The sequence below is a fragment of the Oreochromis niloticus genome, linkage group LG18 (genome assembly GCF_001858045.2).
Source record: "Oreochromis niloticus isolate F11D_XX linkage group LG18, O_niloticus_UMD_NMBU, whole genome shotgun sequence".
In the NCBI taxonomy this organism is placed as follows: domain Eukaryota; kingdom Metazoa; phylum Chordata; class Actinopteri; order Cichliformes; family Cichlidae; genus Oreochromis; species Oreochromis niloticus.
The window spans coordinates 21,882,358-21,904,583 of NC_031982.2; the positions used below are offsets into that span (position 1 = coordinate 21,882,358).

Sequence of the window (22,226 nt, forward strand, 5' to 3'; positions counted from 1 at the left end):
ACGAACTCTGTATTCCTCGTCCACACATAAACGCAAAAAAGGAGTTTTAAATAATCTCCGTTTTCGGTGAATCGCAACGCCGTTTACGTGTGGACGAAAGACCCAAACACATAAAAACAGCGCGTTTTCAAAAAATACCCGTGTAGGTGTGGACGTACCGTAAAAGAGTTAGTAGTATATTTTATTACGACCTGTAATTTATTGCCGTTTACTTGTATTTGCTTAATTGTTTACTAAATGTTTGAGGTGTCAAATAAACCGCAATGGAGTTTGTAAACAAAATATGGGTGTGTGTGTTTGGAGGATGTGTTTGTGCGGAACGGGGGGGGTTAGGTGGTGGTGGGGGGGCGCGAACATTTTTCTTGTAAAACAAAGGGGGGCCTAGCGAAAAAGGTTTGGGAACCACCATCTGCCCTCAAACGTCATAAAATGGCTTTTTTTTACAGTTTCTGTTTTAAGCCACGAAAACCGTTGATGCTCATTTTTTCCAGCAATGAATAGATTTCCTGTTTACACCCACATCAAAACCCAAAAGCGATCATTGCTGTTAGATTTATATAGAAATTTGGTGAAACAGGGCCTACAAATGTGTTATAAGGCAGCGTGTTAGGATGTGATATCATGGTTTCTGCGTTGCTTATCTTCGGTAAGTACAGCAGCAGTTTCGTTATACGACACAGCTTTTAGCTTAAGCTAACCTTAGCTTAGCTTGTGAGCTAACTGAGCTATATATCTATCCCACGATATTAAAACTCATGTGTTTTCCTGTAGGATATGCCGCTGTCTTCATAGTGCCCGTGTTATCCTGTCGACCAAAGGAGTATAAGACAAATGACGGACAGTGCTGCCCGATGTGCAATCAAGGTACGAAGAAAAGGGACGACTGCAATGAAACTCTTTGTAGTATGTAAACTATTGTTTTGACAGAAATGTGTACAAACCTCCAAAGCAGGCCATTCCGAAACATAATAGCTTTATAGAAGAAGAAAAAAAACTAAACAAACCACAGATAAATAAGGGGACATAACTTTAATATTTGATCTTTGCTTGATTTCGTTTTTGAAAGGACACGATAGACAGAAGTGTTTCTACCATGAAATCAAGGGTTTGCTTACACAGATGACAACCTTGTTTTTATTGTAAAAGTTTTAAACATTAGTGTTACATGAAAACACAATCTATCATTAGATATTTTATGTTGCATTTAAGTAATTAATAATTACTCCCTGCATCTCAGTCAAACATAAAAGGAGAAATATGTGTGTTTTATGTGTTATTGACCCAGAAAATCTGTTGTCTTAATTTTTTTTTCCTTCCAACAATCAGATAAATTTATTGATACTTAGAACTGACACAGTTCACAAAATGTTTTCCAGAAGCAGTAAAATGAAGCACAAGTTGCATCACCAGCAACGGGAGACAATATATGTAAAGGCAAGAAGTCGGTAGTGAGCAAGCAACGTATGAAGTACATTCCAGGGTTCTTAAAACAATTAAGCAAGATGGATAGTATGTCTTTACATGGAAATGTGTTAATAATGTCTGTTTACCCACTTTCCTGTGATTATTTCCATGTTGGCTTGAAGTGAAATATCTCCCTCTGCTGTTACTTCAGGTTGCTGGAACTGCACATGTGTCCATTTCATGCTTGGTGTCTCCAAAGCATGAAATGGACACAGTGGACCGATGTGTTTATTACATGTTTTGCTGTACGGGGTCAGGAAATAGGGGCACATTGAATTTGCAGATCAGTAATGCTGTATCGCTCAGTTCACTTTTGATTCCCAAGCTGCTTGACTTACCGTAAAGTACACCCCAACACTACAACACTACTGTAGGTTCATTCTGGGACAAATGGTAAAAGTTTGATATAAAGGTTATTCTGTGTTGAACAGGTAGAGTTGTTCAGAGAGACTGCACAGCATATTCAGGAACTCAGTGCCGTTTATGTGACCTGGGAACTTTCATGAACCAACCCAACGGCCTGTATAACTGTTTCCCCTGCACATCCTGTGACACAGGTACAGTCAGATGGGAAATCCTTTGTAAAATTTACATTAAAAAAATAAGGCTTTCATTTAAAAGTAAATTAGAGAATATTTTACACTAATGTTTTTGTTTTTTGTAGGTCATGGTCTTTTTGTCAAGCAGAACTGTACAGCAACAACTGACACAGTGTGTGACATTTTAAATGGATATCACTGCAAAGGTTTTACAAACAGTAATGGATGTAGTTTGGCAGGGAAACATTCACAGTGTGCAGCTGGTCAGAGGATAAAAGAACCTGGTAAGAAAAATTAAAGTCTAAGACCATTTAGATGAGCTAATAAATTAGAATTTTTTTTGTGTAACAATGAATGTGTTTCTTTCAGGAACCAGCAGAAGTGACACAGTGTGTGAAGACTGTCAGCCAGGCTTCTTTTCCAAGGACGGTGTGAACTGTACAGCTTGGAAAACGTAGGTCATAATTTATAATAAAATCACTCTAAAAGTGTTTAATATATTCAGCTATTGATCATCAATGTCTTAATGGAATCTCTCATATACTTGGGACTAGGGCTGTGCCACATCACATCATCTGCAATAGTACCGGTATTATACTATATACTGTGTGTTGCTATAGCAACATTATGTGTTTGTTTCCTAGTGTTTATGACAAGGAGTCAAAACCGTGCATGTCTAAATGTAAGAGCAGTTTGTCAGTGATGATTTAGTAAGTAAAAATGGAGCTACTTAAGCAGCCTCCAGCAAACACGGGACAAAACATGCAGGAAAACTGTTTGTAAAAAGTGGAAAACACTCCATTGAGTAGAACGAGGCTATGAAGACACATGAGGAGACAGGAGCAGTCACTAGCTGCACTCACTAGTTAGACTCTTTATAACAGGAGGAGCAAACAGTGTGTGGAAATTAGTGATGCAGTTACATGACGAAAAAGCAGGACTTTAAGCAGTTGGTTAAAATCCTGACACGATAAACTGCCCCAGATAGAAAATATTTTTTATTTTTATATTTTTTGATTTATTAATAACAGTTTTAAAAGTTTTTTATACTTTATTTGAAAATTCCAGGGAAAATACTGGGCTACTTTTGAACTTACATTTTCTTTTGGTAGATTCACACTTAGATTCACACTTCAGTTTAAGTAGTCTGACACTGATGACAGTAGCTCTCTGGAAAAGAAGGATGTCAGTACTTACAGTTATAAATGCTGCTACCTGCAACCATTTTAAAACTCAATGCTTTTTTTCTATATCTTCATATCTCAGTCGTCATATATTACCCACCTCCACACGGGACTTTGGGATTTGCCCCCCTTTAGTAACCTGAGGCCAGTGATTCAGCTGATTAAACAGAAAATTAGCCAACTTTTGATTTTAATGTTGTAATTGTAGAATAAATACTTTGAATTTGTTGAAAATAAAGTTTGAATAGTTTAAAATACAGTCATATATTATCAGAGATTCATTAATAGTAACATCGTGGTGTCTCAGTTACTGTGTATAGAAGATAAACATGATTACCTCTGGAAAGGAGGTCATGTTTTTAACAGGGTGTGTGTGCATGTGTGCCATTCTGTCTGTAAACATGATAGCTTGAAAGGTTTTGAATGACTTCTGATAAAACCTTGTTGGAGTGTAGAACTGACAAAAATCCTCATAACTTAGAGCAGTGTTTCCCACCCACTGTGCTGCGGCACATAAGTGTGCCATGAGAAATGATCAGGTGTGCCGTGGAAGATTATCTGGCTCCACTTGATTAGTACTCTAAGCGTCCGGCATGAGTAACAGGCAGAACAACTACATTCTCTTCCACTAGAGGGCAGTACAACTATCTGTTCTAATTGAATGAGTTGCCAACAGCCAGTAAAACAGAAGAACCAAGAAGAAATTACATAATAGTCACGCGGTGAGTGAGACAACGCAGCGCATAATAGCAATAAATAAATATTTAAAAAGAAAGAGTAGTCAATCAATCCTTGGTCCTGGAGAAAATTCCGACCCAGATGATGCCCCTAGCATGAGTAGTGGTCAAAAGAAAGCAAAAAAAAAGTGTACTGGGGACAAACTGAACCAATTCTGCTATGCCATGTGCACGGGGAAAAATGATCAATATGCTTTTTGTGACATTTTTGGTTTTTGGTGTGCCGCGTGATTTTTTTTTTTTTTTTTTTATGTGAAATACATGCTGTGGCCCCAAAAGTTTGGGAAACACTGACTTAGAGTGTAAAATTCTTACATACATGTTGCATATTATCAACACATAGAAAGCACCATATAAAAATGTAAAACACCATGTCACATTTGACCTCTGACCTCTCCTTCAATAGACTGAGACAGATGACAGCACAGTTGTGGCATCAGTTGATCCTGATGGCCACATTCAAACACATCTACAGATGTAAACAGGAGCTCTGCTTTATCACAAACATCTTGTGCCATTAATTAATTCTTCGATCTTAAATATGATCAACCTATCTCTAATAATCGGCTATGTACCACAGGCCTTCAAGGTGGCTGTAGTTAAACCTTTACTTAAAAAGCCATCTCTAGACCCAGCTGTCTTAGCTAATTATAGGCCAATCTCCAACCTTCCTTTCATATCAAAAATCCTTGAAAGAGTAGTTGTCAAACAGCTAACTGATCATCTGCAGAGGAATGGCTTATTTGAAGCGTTTCAGTCAGGTTTCAGAGCTCATCACAGCACAGAAACAGCTTTAGTGAAGGTTACAAATGATCTTCTTATGGCCTCTGACAGTGGACTCATCTCTGTGCTTGTCCTGCTAGACCTCAGTGCTGCGTTCGATACTGTTGACCATAATATCCTATTAGAGCGATTAGAACATGCTGTAGGTATTACAGGTACTGCACTGCAGTGGTTTGTATCATATCTATCTAATAGACTCCAGTTTGTACATGTAAATGGAGAGTCCTCTTCAGACACTAAGGTCAATTATGGTGTTCCACAGGGTTCAGTGCTAGGACCAATTCTATTTACATTGTACATGCTTCCCTTAGGCAACATCATTAGAAGACATAGCATAAATTTTCACTGCTATGCAGATGACACGCAGCTCTATCTATCCATGAAGCCAGGTAACACACACCAATTAGTTAAACTGCAGGAATGTCTTAAAGACATAAAGACCTGGATGGCCGCTAACTTTCTGCTTCTTAATTCAGATAAAACTGAGGTTATTGTACTCGGCCCTGAAAATCTTAGAAATATGGTATCTAAGCAGATTCTTACTCTGGATGGCATTACCTTGGCCTCCAGTAACACTGTGAGAAACCTTGGAGTCATTTTTGACCAGGACATGTCCTTCAATGCACATATTAAACAAATATGTAAGACTGCTTTCTTCCATTTGCGCAACATCTCTAAAATTAGAAATATCCTGTCTCAGAGTGATGCTGAAAAACTAGTTCATGCATTTATTACTTCCAGGCTGGACTACTGTAATTCACTATTATCAGGAAGTCCTAAAAACTCGCTGAGAAGCCTTCAGCTAATCCAAAATGCTGCAGCAAGAGTACTGACAGGGACTAGAAAGAGAGAGCATATTTCTCCTGTTTTGGCTTCCCTTCATTGGCTTCCTGTTAAATCCAGAATTGAATTCAAAATCCTGCTCCTCACATACAAGGTCTTAAATAATCAGGCCCCATCTTATCTTAATGACCTTGTAGTACCATATCACCCTATTAGAGCACTTCGCTCTTGCACTGCAGGCCTACTTGTTGTTCCTAGAGTATTTAAAAGTAGAATGGGAGGCAGAGCCTTCAGTTTTCAGGCCCCTCTTCTGTGGAACCAACTTCCAGTTTGGATTCGGGAGACAGACACTATCTCTACTTTCAAGATTAGGCTTAAAACTTTCCTTTTTGCTAAAGCATATAGTTAGGGCTGGACCAGGTGACCCTGAATCCTCCCTTAGTTATGCTGCAATAGACGTAGGCTGCCGGGGATTCCCATGATGCATTGAGTTTTTCCCTTCCAGTCACCTTTCTCACTCACTATGTGCTAATAGACCTCTCTGCATCGAATCATATCTGTTATTAATCTCTGTCTCTCTTCCACAGCATGTCTTTCATCCTGTTTTCCTTCTTTCACCCCAACCGGTCGCAGCAGATGGCCGCCCCTCCCTGAGCCTGGTTCTGCCGGAGGTTTCTTCCTGTTAAAAGGGAGTTTTTCCTTCCCACTGTCGCCAAAGTGCTTGCTCATAGGGGGTCATATGATTGTTGGGTTTTTCTCTGTATTTATTATTGTGCTATCTACTGTACAATATAAAGCGCCTTGAGGCGACTTTTGTTGTGATTTGGCGCTATATAAATAAAATTGAAATTGAAATTGAAATTGAATTGTGTTTAGAATGAAAACACAAGATGTTTGTCAGTAGGAACATTAACTGTAGTCCATGTACTTGTACAATGCACTTTACAGATTTCAGTACACTGTTACATTAGATGTCAGGCTCATAAAATAAAATAATAATTAACTTAGAACTTAAAACTTGGAACTACTGATGTGATATTTAGACCTGCATAATTCAGTTTTTCATCAACATATGACAGGATATTAAAATATTATAACAATTATTATCTTGATAATTCTCTATGGTCCTGCTCCTTCATGTGGATTTATTTTGATTTTCTTTCTCTTTCACTTCTCTTTTCCAACAGTTGCTCAAACAGACAGATAAAGGTCAAAGAAAGATGTAGAGTATCACATTAAACAGTGCAGAAATGTAGTGTATCTAGGACTGGGCTATATCTTACCGTTCACGGTAATACCGGTGTAATTTTGGGCAACGATAGGAAAATGAAATATCGCGATAGAATATGGGTAAAACCCGCATGCGCAGTGCCTATGTTTACATACGCACATGGCGGCGATGCAGAATGAGAAGAGTGAAAGTGGATCATTAAATGAAACGGATGAACCAGAATTGGTTTGTAAAAATGCTGCAACTTCAGTGGTGTGGAACTGGTTTAGCTCCACACCTCCGATCTCTAATCAATAATTTTTAGATACACAACAAAGCTCTATTTTTGGTAGAGCATGCAAGCGGGGCGTCATTATTACCGTGTTGTTTGGAAAATACGGCACACTTAAAATCAATCCTTTGATTTTTTTGAAAATCGACAGTGTCCCTTATAATCCCGTGTGCCTTATGTATGAATTCTGGTTGTGTTTACTGACCTCGAAACGATTTTATGTGGTACACGGCGCTCGAAAATCTGTCAAATGTTTTAGTACGACTTTGCTAAGCTACGAAGCCGCACCGCTTGATGGATTGTCGGAGCATTACGGCTATCGTAGGCAGGCGCCTCGCGGAGTGATACGTACTGTGCTTCAACATAATATTACCGTATTGTGTGTGTATAACCTCTTTTTAAGTTTTGTGGATATTCTACATGGTTATGCTCAGGATATGTCGGCCAGTTTCCACTGGAAATGCCTTTTGGTTAAACTGTCCGCAAGGAATTTGCACTGTTAAATTTTTATATAACTTTAATGCACATAAAAAACAGCTGCTTGTTTAAGTGAAAATACATTGATGGGGTTTTTTGCACTAATAAAGTTGTGGAGTTGTAAAGTATTTTGTCTAGTGTCAATTATATCGTCAGTTATATCGTTATCGCAAATTTTCAAATGTATATCGTGATAAATATTTTTGGTCATATCGCCCTGCTCTAAGTGTATCCTCTGTATTGTATGTGCTAATGGCTTTGGTGTGAAGGAAATGAGTTCATGTACAGCAACATCAAGTCTGTGGAGGGATTTTACTGAATCTGAAGGTGTCCACTGCATGAAGACACAGAAACACAGGTTTGTAAACCAGGACACATCAGCCAGAATGGTTGATTCTCTTGCTATGAGACATACCAGAGTACCAGATTGATACAAACATGTAATGTAATTATAAATGTTAATAAATCATATACAGTTCTGTTCAGTCTTGTATAAAGTTATTAAAATCAAACTAACAGATTTGATGGCTGTTATGATGTATTTGGTTGATGCTGAAACTGTGGAAAATACCTTAATTAATGTTTCATAAACTCTGAATATTGTGTTAATTTGAAGTAAAATGGTAACTAACTAGTGACCTGCTGGTTCACTTTTCATTCACGGCTCTTTAAGTCACAGCTTACAGGCAAACAGCTCAAAGCAAACCTGATGAAAAGAAGCAAAGACTGTGGGAGAAGCAGTTGGGAAAAAGAACTGCAATAAGACTAAAAGTTACAGTGAAAATAAGACAGAAGAAATAATCTGTTGGCTAAATTCAGTGTTCTGTCCAATAGAAGCTGATTCGCCTTCTGTGGTGTCAAGATTTGGTTTTGGCATTGGTGGGGACGGGTGTTTCAACCACCGAACCCTGCCCTGTTTCTTTTTTTTTTCCTTTTCGTCTTTGCTTCTTGATAAAAAAGAAGAAATATACTTGCCTACATATGCTATTCTACATGCTATTAAACCGTTTAAAATTACAATTCATAGTTTTATATGTGAATTATATAATGTTAAATTACTATTAAACAAATGACTGTCTAAGTATTTTAGACTTTAGTTTACTTCAGCCATATTCCACATAAATCAGGTATCATACAAAAATAAAAATAGCTTCAAATACAGTCATGACAATAAAAGAATATAACTTTAAGGACTTAAATGTGGGATGGAGAGATTTCGCAGGTCTTTCCTCCCCACTGCTGTCAGACTCCACAACAAAGACTTTTGCAGCTGATCAAACACACACATGTGCAATAAGACGTTGTAAGTTGTATTTTTACTCAGTTGTATATAACATGTGTATTCTATTTTATTCTACTATTTTATTCTATTCTGTACAGTTGTGTACAGTATATTATTCTTATTGTATTCTAATTTTTGCTATATAACTTTGCACTGTCCACTTTCTGCTGTGACAAAACGAAAGGTGATCTTATCTTATCTTAACACGATTACTTCAGTTATAGTACACCAACTTCTCTTATACATTAGCACTAAGGGAACACTAAATGAACTGGTGGTTTTTGTCGATAAAACTCATCTAAGATGACCACAAAATTATTATTCTGTGCTTGATGTGCCTCACCTTTGGCCCTGGCTTTTCCCCTCTGACTGCACTAGGACATATTGCCTCTTGTTAAATTAACACATTGATTCGTGCCATATAAAAAGTGAGACATGTCAATTCAGATTCTTAGTCAAATCTACACTAATCAATCAATTTACATCAGCAGCCTAACAATTTTAGTGCAAACTGCACTACAAAATCATGACTACCTCATGATATTTTGTCTCAAAAATTAACCCTATGAATATGTCAGTACCACTAGGATGAAATTATTGTGTCACCAACATTTTAACGTTAGACGTATAATTTTAACAGCCTCTTTAAACTAATATCCTGGCTTGCTCGAGGCTGCCGTTTTCTCTGACAGTTTCAATCAAAATTAGAAATGTTGCTCTGAGACTGAGATAACTAATAGTGCTGCCTGTTGTGCAGTTAGTTTCCAAAACACGTAATTCATGGTTACACACAATTTTAGACTGATGTGGGCCAAAGCCTAGCATAGCCTGTAACGTTATTATGACGGACACATTTTATGAGTGAGCTTGGCTTTAATTGACTTACAGGTTTCTTTTGAAAAATACTTTCTTATATGCACGTTCTTCCTTTTTGCTACCGTCCTCCTCTCAGCGCAGGTTTGCCGCTGCTGAAACTAAACAGAGCTCCCTGAAAGGCTCAGCCAATCACATTGGCCATATTTGTCACATGAGGTCGGACTCCAGTAGAGAACGTAATTTAACTCTTTCTGCACCGCTGGGTGACTGGGTGACGCTGACAGATCTTTTTTTTTCTTTCTATCGGGTTTGGTTTTTTTTGTTTTTTACAAGAAGCGATCAAATTATTGGTGGGGACATGTCCCCTCCGTCCATGCCAAATCGACGCCCTTGTGTGGTGTGATTTTAACCTGAAGCTGCACTCGGAGTGATTAAATTTGGAATCTAAAAGCAATGTGAGGATGACAAAGAACACTGACATCATGATTTATATTATATTTTCTGTCAATAACCTTTTCTCAGACAAAAATGGAACTCAAAACAACAAAGGAAATTACATTTTTTATGTCTTTTTTTATTTCTGTGAAGGAAGGAAAAGAAACAGAGGCACTGAATGGGTCAAAGCAGCAGGTAAGACAACAGTGAGGAGTTTGTTGTGGATTCTTTTTTTTTTTTCTTTTTTTTCTTTAAAGCAGCTAAAAATTCAACTTTTTAAACTTGCTTTTGGGTAAATTTTTGTTTTAATTTCTTAGTATCTGTCACAGATTATTAGGCTGAGGACTCACTCGCAGGACTCTGAAGTTTAGAGAGAAGGTGAAGGATTTATTTACAATGAGGCACCAAGTGGGGATATATACATATATACAGTGAGACGGATAACACAGGACTCCAGGGGGTCCGAAGGGGAGGGAAGGTCCAAGGCAGGCGCACACACATTCCTCTTCTACTCAATCCACAACTCACTCAGATAGTCCAATCCAGAATGCTCATGCTCACTCACACACATCCACAGGAATCCAGACAGCAGGGAAGACGGGCAGGGAACCCAGAAGGCCTGTACACAGAGGGAAAACAACGTTAGGACGAAGCTCTAGGAAATCACAAAGAATACTCAAAGGGCTAGGCTACACTGACACTAGGTAGTGTGACGATCCAGTGAGGAAGCAGCCTTCTGCTGTCATAAGTAGTCTGCCAGGGATAATACGTGTGATGAGAAGCCAGACGAGCCACAGGTGTGTGTTGAGGGCGGGCTCAGAGGCGGGGAAGCAAGGTCCAGCTCTGCCCTGGTGGGAGAAAAGACACACACCACAACCTCTCCAGATCTTGAGAACCATGACAGCATCCTGTAGTGAAGCACTTTGCGATATTTATGAGATGATCAGACCTTTACTGCAGCATTATGGAACAAATGAGAGGAGCAGTTTGAGATGTTTTTATCTTTGCTATACACATTTTCTGTGGAATTCGCTGTAGATGTTTGTGTAGATACAAGTTCATATTTATCCTTGTAATGTATTTATGGGTAATATTTCATAAACAGCTTGACTGCACAGAGACAATAAAGAAATCCTTCAACAAACTTGTGTACAGCAGACGTATAGTAGTTCTTCATCAGATTCATGGACACATCTTCTAAAAAGTTTACATCTTCTTAAAGAGTTAACATGTTAGTTGGTATCACAGACAGCTGGTTTTATTTTATTTCTTGCATCCTCACATTTCCAAGATTCTGTGTAACTGAAGCACTGCCGTGTTGATCATTATGAGGTCACGAATTATTTGAGTCTACATACAAAGAAGATTAATCAAATGGAAGAGGAGACTGTGAGGATGGAGACAGAGAGACATCAGCATGTCCTGAAAGATAACGTAGCTGTTGAAACTCCTGGTTTTCTCCAATCACTGCTTTGTACTGATGCTGCTTAATAATACCAGTGAAGAGGTGACTGGCTGCAAGTCATTTTCAGTCAATTCTATATAAAGACACTCACTTGTTTTCTTTTTTTGTTTGTTTTTATTTGTCTTATCTATTTATACTTGAAGTAATGATGGTACTGAACTGTTTTATACTTCTTGTGCTCTTTTATCCAAGCCATCATTGGATTTTCAGCTCTTTGCAGTGAATACACATCTCATCAGCTGGAGATTACGTTTCACCAAACTAATCCCTCTTAAATAATTACTCTTAAAACCTAAATATTATTAATTAATGGTAACCATCTACGTGGCTATAAATTATTTACTTTTTATTTCACAGTGGCAAATAAGAATCCAGGTGCAGGTTCAAATAAAAATCTCAGCTTAGCTATGTCATTATTCATTAGTAAAATCTTCGGCTATGAATACTTCCCCAATCCAGTCTGTCTCGTGTTACTCATAAATATTCATCGGGTTCAAGAGAAGGAGTTGTAAGAATTAAAGAAATTAGTTTACTGCTGGACTGTATATAACCATCATCTTATCGTTGCATTAATTATCATTTCATCAAAGCATTTATTGAAGCTGCTGGCATTGTGGTATAATTTGTATTACAGGGGTTATTATAATCAAATATTAACATATTTATTACAGGGGCAGTTATAACCACTTTAAATCGTTGAGTTAAATCTATAATCTTAAAAGCTTATATGCTGAGTATATTGCTACTGTAAAATAGTAGCTGAGTGAAGGCCTGAATGTATTCAGCTTCTTGTTGCATTTGAGTTTGCCTAGCAACAGGTGACGCAAAGAGGAGGACAAGTCCATGGGGACCTCAAAGGCCTGAGATCATCACCATATTTGAAAGAGGATGCCAGAAAGGGGAACTTCTGTGTCTGCATTTATTTCTTAGAATAGATCATTGTCTGTACAAGGGGCAAAGAATGTTCTTAAGATGCAAATTATGTGCTTGTAAACGCAAGAGGGGGCGTCATAATACCCTGATGTTATAAAAGCAATCTGAAGTGTATTTTTGGTCGGGGATTTACAACTGATGGTTTCCAGTGTACGTCTCCCCACGCTGCGTGTATTCATTAAAAATCAACTGTTTGATCGACCTCTTCTGGACCATCATTGTTTTACTCTCGTCCTCAATTTCGGACCCGCAACAGAGTAAAACATGTGTACAAATTAAACATTAAATCCTACGATTTCCTTCATCTTCCTTCAAACTCTCTCTGTTTTATTGTCTCTGTGTAAACGAAGATGATCCTTATAAAAGATAAGTAAAATATCTTCAGTTTCTTATTGTCGACAACAGTCACGAGAATCGTCAGTGTGGGATGGACTCTGGCTCTTTCTTCCCCAAGTTTTCTTCCTGTTACGCCCACATCGCAACCGAAAGTGTAACTAATTGTATCTGTTAGATTTGTATAGTAATTTAGTGAAATAAAGCCTACAAATGTATTACAGAGCACCGTGTTAAGATGTAGTATCATATCATGGTGTCTGCGTTGCTTATCTTCGGTAAGTACAGCAGCAGTTTCGTGTATACGACACAGCTTGTAGCTTAAGCTAACCTTTAGCTTAGCTTGTGCGCTAACTGAGATATATGTCTATCCCAGGATATTAATATTCTTGTTTTCCTGTAGGATATGCCGTCGTCTTCATAGTGCCCGTGTTATCCTGTCGCCCAAAGGAGTATAAAACAAATGATGGACAGTGCTGCCCGACGTGCAACGAAGGTAGGAAGAAAAGCGATGACTGCAATGAAACTCTCGCCAGTATTTAAACAAACTATTGTTTGGACAGAAATGTGCACAAACCTCCAAAGCAGGTCATTCTGAAACACAATAGCTTTATAGAAGAAGGAAAATCCCCACAAACCACATATCGATAAGGGGACATTGATATTTGATCCGCTTTTGGTTTCGTCTTTGAAATTACACGATAGACAAAATGCTGTTCACAGGACAGCAAGAGTAATCGATCTGGAGAACCTTGTCTTCGCTGTCGTTCCCCTCGTATGTTTTATCACTCCGACTTCAGCGTTTTCGCTGCATAACTAAAGCGTGCAGTTTACTTTGTGTTCACTCAAATGGAGTCGAGTCAACTATCGCCACCTGTGGCCAAGTGCCATAGCCTGCAGCCAGATTAACTTGTGACACACACGACTGCACCACGTCTGAATTTGTTTCATGCACAAAACATTTGTAACTTTCAATTTTGTCTGTTTTTGCATCTTGCAAATAAACCTTTAAACTGAATGAAATTATATTATGTATTTATTTTCAGCCTACATCAGTAGAAAATGCCAAATTACATACTGAAAGTAATAGAAGTCACCACTCATGATTTTAATTTTATTTACCATAACAAAGAAATACATCTTGAACAAATATATGACACATTAATATTTCACTAGAGTTGTAACATCACATCCTGTAAGCATAGTCTGCCTGTGTTAGGAGGTTAGGACCTATCACACAATCTGTTGTGTGATAGGTCCTAACACATCTGTTGTGTAGAACACAACAGATTTAGAACACAACATTTTAACTTTTTTCTTCTTTTTTTGTCTTGTTTTAAGCTTGCTTGCTTAACTGGACTCAGTTTGCAACTGAACAGCTCCACTCTCCTTTCTCCTCAATCCACTCTACAACAACAGTCTCCTGCTTCCCTTTTGAAAACTCTTACAGATTCATTAATATCCAATTTTTTTGCTATGGACTTCTCATGGACCAAGATGACCTTTTATGTAACATGGTGTGACGACAGGGGGTTAGGACCTATCACACAGCATTAACTTTCCCTTTGCAGGCTGCTGGAAGCTGGGGTGAAAAGTAAATGAGTTTTACTAAAATCGCTGAGCTTGACTAAAATAGATGTATTTTTTAGTTGTTAATTATCTCACGAGTCGCTGTGATTTTGATGACAGAGATTTGCTGCTTCATTTTGCTCTGTTCTGCCTACTGAGAAACCTATCAATGGGTCATTTATATACTAACAGTGATTGGATGTTTAGCTGGGGGGAGGGTGAGAGGGGGTTTTCTGCTGAGTTTTGTGTGAGCCTGTGCACAAACGGAGCACGAAGGGAAAGAGCGAACAAGAGGTGAAACCATGTCATTTGTGCCTTTTCCAGTGCATTTTTCAGATGCTGTAGTAAATCTTGTCCATATTCAGTTTGTGGGTAATCTATTTTTTTCTTTTTCAGCTTCTGAAAGGTTGATTTAAGGGGGCAGGACGTTTGTTTAAGGGGGTGTTTTCCCTTCTTGCCCCAGTGTAGAGCCGCCTGGTCTATTATTAGATATTTTATGTTGCATTCAAGTAATTAATATTGACTTCCTGCATCTCAGTTAAATTTAAAAGAAGAAATATGTGTTTTATTATTTTTATTATTATTTATCACAAGCAGTAAAATGAAGCACAAGTTGCATCACCAGCAATGGGAGACAATATATGTAAAGGCAAGAAGTCGGTAGTGACCAAGAAACCTATGAAGTACATTCCATGGTTCTTAAAACAGTTAACAAAGATGGCTAAAATGTATTTACATGTAAATGTGTTAATAATGTCTGTTTAAACATGATTATTTCCCATGATTATTTTCATGTTGGCTTGAAATAAAATATCTCCCTCTGCTGTTACTGCAGCTTCTGCATAAGTGTCCATTTCACGCTTTGGAGAGGTGAAGCATGAAATAGACACAGTGGACCGATGTGTCTGTTACATGTTTTGCTGTGATACTGGGTCAGGAAACTGGGCCACGTTAAATTTGTAGATCTGTAATGTTGTAGCTGCTTGAATTACTGTATATTACACCCAACACTACAACTGCACAACTGTAGATTCACTCTGGGTTAAATGCTAAAAGTCTGACATAAATGTTGTGTTATGTTGAACAGGTAGAGTTGTTCAGAGAGACTGCACAGCATTTTCAGGAACTCAGTGCCGTTCATGTGACCTGGGGACTTTCATGAACCAACCCAATGGTCTGTATAACTGTTTCCCCTGCACTACCTGTGATACAGGTACAGTCAGAGGAGAAATCCTTTTTCAAATTTAGATTGAAAAAATAAAGCTTTCGTTTTAAAGTAAATTACAGAAACATCATTTTACACTAATGTTTTTTGTTTTGTTTTTTTAGGTCATGGTCTCTCTGTCAAGCAGAAGTGTACAGCAACAACTGACACAGTCTGTGATGTTTTAAATGGATATCACTGCAAAGGCTTGACAGACAGTAACGGATGTAGTTTGGCAGAGAAACATTCACAGTGTGCAGCTGGTCAGAGGATAAAAGAACCTGGTAAGAAAATGTAAAGTCTGAGTCTATTTTTTTAGATGAGCTGATAAACTATGATTTTCGTTTTTTTTTCTGGATTCTGTGTAACAACAAATGTGTTTCCTTCAGGAACCAGCAGAAATGACACAGTGTGTGAAGACTGTGAGCCAGGATTCTTTTCCAAGGACGGTGTGAACTGCACAGGTTGGACGATGTAGGTCATAATTTATATTCAAATCACTCTAAAGGTGTATTATATATTCAGCTATTGATCATCAGTGTCTTAATGGAATCTCCAATATCCTGGGCTGTGTCACATCACATTGCCTGCAATAATACCAACATAAATTTCCATGTGATTTAGTGTCATACCAGAATATCATTGCTATAGCAACACCATGTGGTCATGTTCTCTTGTCTGTATATACAGTCGTATATTATCAATTATTAATTACCAATAATAATGTGGTGTCTCAGTAACTATGTACTGATGATAATCATGATTTTAATAATATAATATCTGTAGTGTGAAAGTCACATAGTGATAAATAATTGTCTAATTATTTGTTGTACACACTCTTGCTACATTCTTAGACTCTTTTTTTTTAGTTTAATTATTTTACCTCAAAGACAAAATAAAGGTTTAGAAAACTTTGACTTTAAAATGTTTCTATAGATATTGCAATAATGATTATTTACATGATTGTTGTGAAAATTGAATCATGACAGCCCAATAAAATGTTAGTAAAATGATGAGAACTGGGTAATCACAGATAGATTACTGGGTAGTTACAGGTAACTAGATATTAAAGTGGAGCCAGCTATTTGTTGATTGGGTCCATTACAGGACATGTTTGTGCTGCACATTTGAGCCACAGACAGACGACAGGACAGTTAAACAGTTAATACTGATGATCACATTGTAACAAACATCTTTGCAGTGCAAACACAAATAAACACTGATAATAATGATTTATTTATATTTTCTTTCTCTTTTGCCACAGTTGCTCTGAAAGCCAGATTAAAGTTGAAGAAGGAACCTCAACCAGTGACGTCGTCTGTGGAAGCGCACCAAGACATCATTATGGTTTAATTTCATCTGTTATGCTTTTCCTAATAATAGTAATTTGCCTTGTGATAGCAGGATTTGTGAAAGCACGTAAGTACCATCTAACCAGTGTCAAATCTGCTCACTCTGCACAGCACCTACAGTCACTAACATGTTAATAACTCTGTTTTTTCAGGAAACCAGATAAAAGCAGAAAATAATTGCTCAGGGACCACCGACGATGTCTGAGACTCTGGTTTCATGGCCTGATGGCAGAATGCGAACCTCCTGTTCGCAATCTCTCCAACATTTTAAAGGCAGGAGTGATGTCCTGACATTGATGATGGCTTCACCTGCTTCGGGACTCACTGTTCAACGTGGCACTTACACACATGTGCACAGCTGTTTAATCAAAGTGATGCTGCAGTCATCTGTTGAGTGTGCTGACCAGCCATCACCAGTCCGGTTTTCTCTGCTTGATGCTCGCTCCATTACAGACAAACCACTTATTCTAAATGATCTCTTCATCAAGGAGTCTCCAGACTTCATGCTCCTCACTGAGACATTGCAGCAGGATATGGATCATGTTTATTTTGAGGAAATCCGGACAGCTGGCATTTCCGTCATTGTAACTGGGTGTCTTTCGGGATGTGGCAGAGGACTTTCTGCTGTGTACCAGCACAGACTCACATGCAGGCTGATGAAGTCAGACTCTATTTCTTCATTTAAGTTACAGATGATTAGGGTCGGTTCTTTGAAAACCTTTTATTGTATTTTGATCTACCAACCTCCTGGTGTTGCCAGAGTGTTTTCAGCTGAATTCAGCAACCTTTCATCGTCAGTCATTACATTGGGGAAGGTTGTAATTCTGAGATATTTTAACCTTCATATCGATGGATCCTGTAACTCAGCTGCTGAGTCTTTGAACTTTAAGCACCATGTTTCTGGCCCCACACATATAAAAGGCCACACGCTGGATCTTGCTTTCTCCCGGGGTTTAAAAACAAATGATGCATGTGTGAAAAATGTACATGTGAGAGACCACAGCTGTATATTTTTTAGTCTGTCATTTGTTCTGGATCCTTCACTTCATAAATTGATGATTCACAGGTGGATTATAAACCAGGATCCTGCTGAGAGGGTCCCTGCCTTTTTTGATGCCAACATGACTCATAGTGATTTTCACACATTTATTTTGTCCTTTAACAATGAATGTAAGTCTACTTTTAACACACTGGCACCCCTAAAACAAAGAATTGTCAAATATTCAAGTTTTTGTACTTGGAAAAATGAACATATTTATTATTTTAGGAGATATTTGTACAAGTTGGAACATTTGTGGAAGGCTTCCAAGCTCCAGCTTCACGAGTTACATGTTAAAGAATCAGTTTCTTCACTAAATGACAGGTCAAAAAATGCCAGAATAGAGTATTTTTCTAAGCTTATAGCTTCACAAAAGAAAAATCTTAAAGTCTTGTTTGATACAATTAAGAATTTTGTCTCTCCCAATATTCCTCATGCACCAGTGTTTTTAAAGTCTGAGTGCAAGAAGTTTTTGCACTGTTTTGTAACTAAGCTAATGATAAACAGGCTTAAGGACATGTTTGGGAATACTGGTGATGTTTTAAAATGGCTCATGTCATATCTGTCTGGGAGATCTTTTAGTGTTTTTATGAATCAGGTTATCTCTGAAGCAACAGTTGTTCCTTCTGGGATACCTCAGGGGTCTGTTTTGGGTCAGATTCCTTGTTTGCTTCATGAACTCCCTCTGGACCGAAATATTAGAACTCATTCATGCTGTATAGAGTCTACTAACTCTTTAAAAGAGCAGCCAAACACATTTTTGTACAAAGCTTGGTATTTTATGTTGTATTATATCTTTATGATACATTATCCTTTTGTTTCTTGTATAATTGTGAGGCAGTTTATATTTAAAAAGTTACAAAATGTAAATAAATTTTACTTTAATTTACTCTCCTCTCTACTACACTCGATACTGTGTCCTTGTTTTACAAGAAGAATTTCAATTTTTTATTAATCAATAACACTTCATAATAACTGTACACTATTAACATAAGTAAGGTATTAGTTTTCAGTCTCCTTCAAATTTACAGTTCAGATTAAAGAAAACTTGTAATCACTTTGTCTAATCCCAAACGTCTTCCTTGCTTTGCTCACTGTGCATTTAAAAATCAGCCTTTATGAACACTTTAGAGGATGTGGGGGTGATAGTCCATCTGTTCTGTTCTCTGTTCTGCTTTTTTTTGCTGTGCTGTTTGTTTTTAAGCCCTGACTCAATATACATGATTTCCTGCACATGCCTCACCCTAAGTACATGCATTATACTGTGGAGTCCAAGTGTTCAGAGACATTTATAGTGAACTAAGTCAAGACTTCACCATTAATTTTAGGTCATTTTTAATCTTCTCAAGAAAGCGCCTGATTAGTCCCATATTCATTTTACAACAAGACAAGCTCAAAGATAAGAGTCACAAACAACTACAACCACACTTCCAAACAAGATGGAAAGATGTGCAAAATATAAATAAAAACAATGCAATGATACTTACCTGTTGCCTTGTAACTTAATGAGATGCAAAATGTTCCTCCAGCTGTTTCTGTTTGTTGCTACTTATTTCTTCAGCCTTCTGTTGCACTAATCGCAATGTTTTTGAGAGATCTTGTTGTCATTGAATATTTTTTTTTCTTAAAATGTAAATAAAATATGGGTTTATGTGATACAAAAATACTATATTTAACTTTCATAGTTCAAAACAGTAGTCATTTACTATAATGTATGAGCACTGTCTCTGAACTATAAAAGCTGAATTTATAACCAAATTAACAGTTTACCTGTGTTCTGTTGCTCCTCACTGGTCGTCACTGCCCTGCCACTCCTGCTCTGGGCTGTAGGAGCTCTGTCTGCTGCCTCCATCTCCCCCTGCTGGGGTGGAGGCACAGTTGTGATAGTGATGTGTGGCCTTGGGTCTTCAGCACTCATGGGGGACCCCGGATGGCCGGCGTCTCCTGGTTCTTTCTTCTCTGCCTCTGGCTCTCCCTGTTTTCTCTTTCAGGCACTGCGTATAAGATGCAGCAATTGGAGACCAACGTGTCTGCTTGTTTCATCCCCCACCCCACTTCTTTTTTCTGTCTTTCTGTCCCTTTTTTTGTCTATTCCTCTTTTGTCTTCTACTATCTTTTGCCAACCTGGCCTTCTCCTCCTGCCTGCTCCAGCATAATATCCACACAGATAATAATAAAAATAATAAATAAATGCAATGAAAATATGAATAAGAGGAGCCTACAGAGAGTCCATAGTGCTTCTCTTGGAAAAGCAAATGTGTTTGGCACAACAAAGCAATCAGATCATGATTCTACAAACTACAAGTGTTGCATATAGCAGGTGTTTAAAAAAGATAATGTGCTGATCTGAATTTCCTTTAATACAAATACAACCAATAATTATAAATCATTTAACAAACATAAATACATTTATATTAGCCCAGTATTTTCATATTTCACAAATGTTTGATTTTTTTAGTGTAAATCATGAACCTTAAAAAAAACCCCACACATCAATGCAACAGATTCAAAAAGAAATCACTGAAACATTGAAAATATTGCAGCTTCAATCCTCTTCCTCGGTCATCTCCATGGATACATCATGTTTGTTACCTGTGGGTAGAGTTGAGAAGTCAGGATGGAGAACTGAAGGAGTGTACATTATGGTTGTGTGAGGGGGAAGAGGAGGCTCTGCAAGAGACATGATGAAGATGGTTCAGTTTATTATCAGGTCAGCAGTTTAGTTCATGGTTATGAATGAAAGCTTTTCTTATTTTAACTTTCTCACTTCCTGGAGTAAAGAGAGAGAAGAGGGATTTGTTTTAGATTTTTTTTGCCCCCGACTCATATCTTTACAGCAGGAGTGATGTTGCTGCTCTGACCTTTGACCCTCAGCCTGCTTTGAGGAGACTGATGAATAAAAGTAGAACACGAGTAGAGCCCTTCATCAGACTGCTGCACATTATGGAGAATCAGTTTTCCTTCAGGTCCATCTCCAAGTTTGACTTCATCTCTGAAGAAATACGATTTTTTTGCTGAACCGTTTCTGGGTTTCTGAGACTAACAGACTGACACTGGATAACCCACAGCAAATATTTACACACAGTTTAACAAAAAAGGAAAAAGAAGAAATGTTTTGGTCTTTCCACAAAGTGAGATTACAAACAGCATCACTAAACAGACTAACAGGACTACAGATATGGAATGCCAGGAGTGACAAAATGAATTAATTAAATACACCATTAAATAATTAAATGCAGCAATAATTAATTAAAATTGGAATTAATTAAAAAATGTTTATGACATCAGGAAATAAAGACCTGATAGGTATAACCTCAGAAAATGAAGTTGGTGTACTGTCAGCTGGGATTATCGCGGGTGTGTACCAGGACCAGTGCTTTGTCAGCAGTAATAACAGCTCGAGCGCTTGCGAGGTGAGCGGGTCTATTACATCGAAGCACTTTTGCAAAGAGGCTCTATCTTGACAAACTGACCAGATATCCTGAAGATTAAACCAATACATTCTCCGCTAAAAAATATTAACACTAGAATTACTGAGCCTTTTTTCCTTGGTGCAAGTCCCTACTACTAGATTTACTGGCCTGCGCAGATTTGCGTAAATTCCCCCCGACCTTAACACCTCTTGGCACCCCGCTGAGATTTTCACAGGTCGTCAGCTCCATTGTTCTCCTGCTTTTGTTGTGCAAACACACCCTCCCCCAACCCCTAACCATGAGAGATTCAAGTTTTTCCTTCCCTGCAAGGCTACTTTCCTTCCTTACCTGCCTGCATGCCTGTCCATAAACATATATACACAGAGTTGTACATATATTTATATATTTATATAGCCACACCTTATATAATATGCATAAAGTCTAGTATATACACACACACACATATATATATATATATATGTATATATATATATGTGTGTGTGTGTGTATATATGATATAGATGTGTCTGTGTGTATAACTATGTATATATATATATATATATATATATATATATATATATATATATATATATATATATATAATATGTATATATATATAAAATGTTTGTATAGTGCACTTTCTATACCGTGCTCTGTCCACTTTTTTGCAATGACAATGCAGATTTTCCACTTGTGGGACAAATAAATGCAGATTTGCTGTGTGTGTGTGTGTGTGTGTGTGTGTGTGTGTGTGCAACATTGGCATTTGTTTACTCAGATCCAAGGCAGGCCAAACCTCTGTGTTACAACCTAGATACAAAAGACAGACATTCACAATATATGGGTACACAAGTCTGTTTTATTTCAAAGTGTTTCAAACTTTACAGCGTTTGCAGACCCAGTGTCCATCATCCCT

The 22,226-nt window shown here is 37.7% G+C and overlaps 2 protein-coding genes and 1 long non-coding RNA gene across 5 annotated transcripts; 2 read left to right on the forward strand and 1 right to left on the reverse strand.

Moving 5' to 3' along the window:
* Positions 1-354: 354 nt before the first annotated feature.
* Positions 355-12,130, forward strand: LOC100709212 (tumor necrosis factor receptor superfamily member 5). Of its 3 annotated transcripts, XM_013270512.3 has the most exons (7): positions 355-646; positions 772-903; positions 1,896-2,021; positions 2,129-2,287; positions 2,373-2,457; positions 10,156-10,197; positions 10,320-12,130. In XM_013270512.3, exons 1-6 carry the CDS (start codon positions 622-624, stop codon positions 10,178-10,180), a joined length of 552 nt encoding a protein of 183 aa, XP_013125966.1. In that variant the 5' UTR covers positions 355-621; the 3' UTR covers positions 10,181-10,197; positions 10,320-12,130. The 3 variants fall into 3 exon arrangements, with proteins under 3 accessions (XP_013125966.1, XP_025755753.1, XP_019203529.1); XM_025899968.1 differs by lacking the exons at positions 10,156-10,197; positions 10,320-12,130 and adding an exon at positions 7,739-8,105; XM_019347984.2 differs by lacking the exons at positions 10,156-10,197; positions 10,320-12,130 and adding an exon at positions 6,678-6,943.
* LOC112842721 (uncharacterized) lies at positions 10,300-13,554 on the reverse strand. Its single transcript, XR_003214717.1, has 2 exons — positions 13,311-13,554; positions 10,300-10,850 (listed from the first exon to the last, which is right to left on the reverse strand). It is a non-coding gene; the product is annotated as an uncharacterized LOC112842721 (long non-coding RNA).
* Positions 12,561-18,086, forward strand: LOC100708941 (tumor necrosis factor receptor superfamily member 5). The gene is made up of 6 exons (XM_019347983.2): positions 12,561-13,011; positions 13,137-13,229; positions 15,390-15,515; positions 15,632-15,790; positions 15,896-15,980; positions 16,771-18,086. The coding sequence occupies exons 1-6, from the start codon at positions 12,987-12,989 to the stop codon at positions 16,991-16,993; spliced, it is 711 nt and encodes a 236-aa protein (XP_019203528.1). The 5' UTR covers positions 12,561-12,986; the 3' UTR covers positions 16,994-18,086.
* The last annotated feature ends 4,140 nt before the right edge of the window (positions 18,087-22,226 follow it).